Source organism: Habropoda laboriosa, unplaced genomic scaffold (genome assembly GCF_001263275.1).
Source record: "Habropoda laboriosa isolate 0110345459 unplaced genomic scaffold, ASM126327v1 scaffold61, whole genome shotgun sequence".
Lineage (NCBI taxonomy): Eukaryota > Metazoa > Arthropoda > Insecta > Hymenoptera > Apidae > Habropoda > Habropoda laboriosa.
The window spans coordinates 1,568,619-1,568,893 of NW_017100203.1; the positions used below are offsets into that span (position 1 = coordinate 1,568,619).

At 28.0% G+C, this 275-nt stretch overlaps 1 protein-coding gene across 1 annotated transcript in view; it reads right to left on the bottom strand.

Annotated features, from left to right (window-relative positions):
- Nucleotides 1-275, bottom strand: part of LOC108570521 (WD repeat-containing protein 89) — a 6,313-nt gene that overhangs the window by 5,727 nt on the left and 311 nt on the right. Inside the window, 1 exon segment of the mRNA XM_017932393.1 lies at nucleotides 188-268. Coding sequence (XP_017787882.1) covers nucleotides 188-268 — 81 coding nt within the window.

Here is a 275-nt window from a genome sequence, read left to right on the forward strand (position 1 = left end):
TTTCCTACACAATAATTAAATAATGTTTTGAATAAAATGGAGGGAAAGTTGCATAGCACTATATGAGAAACATTTGCGAGTATAAATTTAAATAAATATTTAGGCAATTTTTAAACGACAGAAATTAAGGAATACTTATTAAAATAGATTTGACGAGAAATGATTCGTAAGGAAATGCAAGATATACCTTTGTATTCCACAGATAGCAAGGACATAATTATTACCAAGAGATACTGCTTCTTCTATTGACGACGTTAACTCAATTTGTCTTTTAT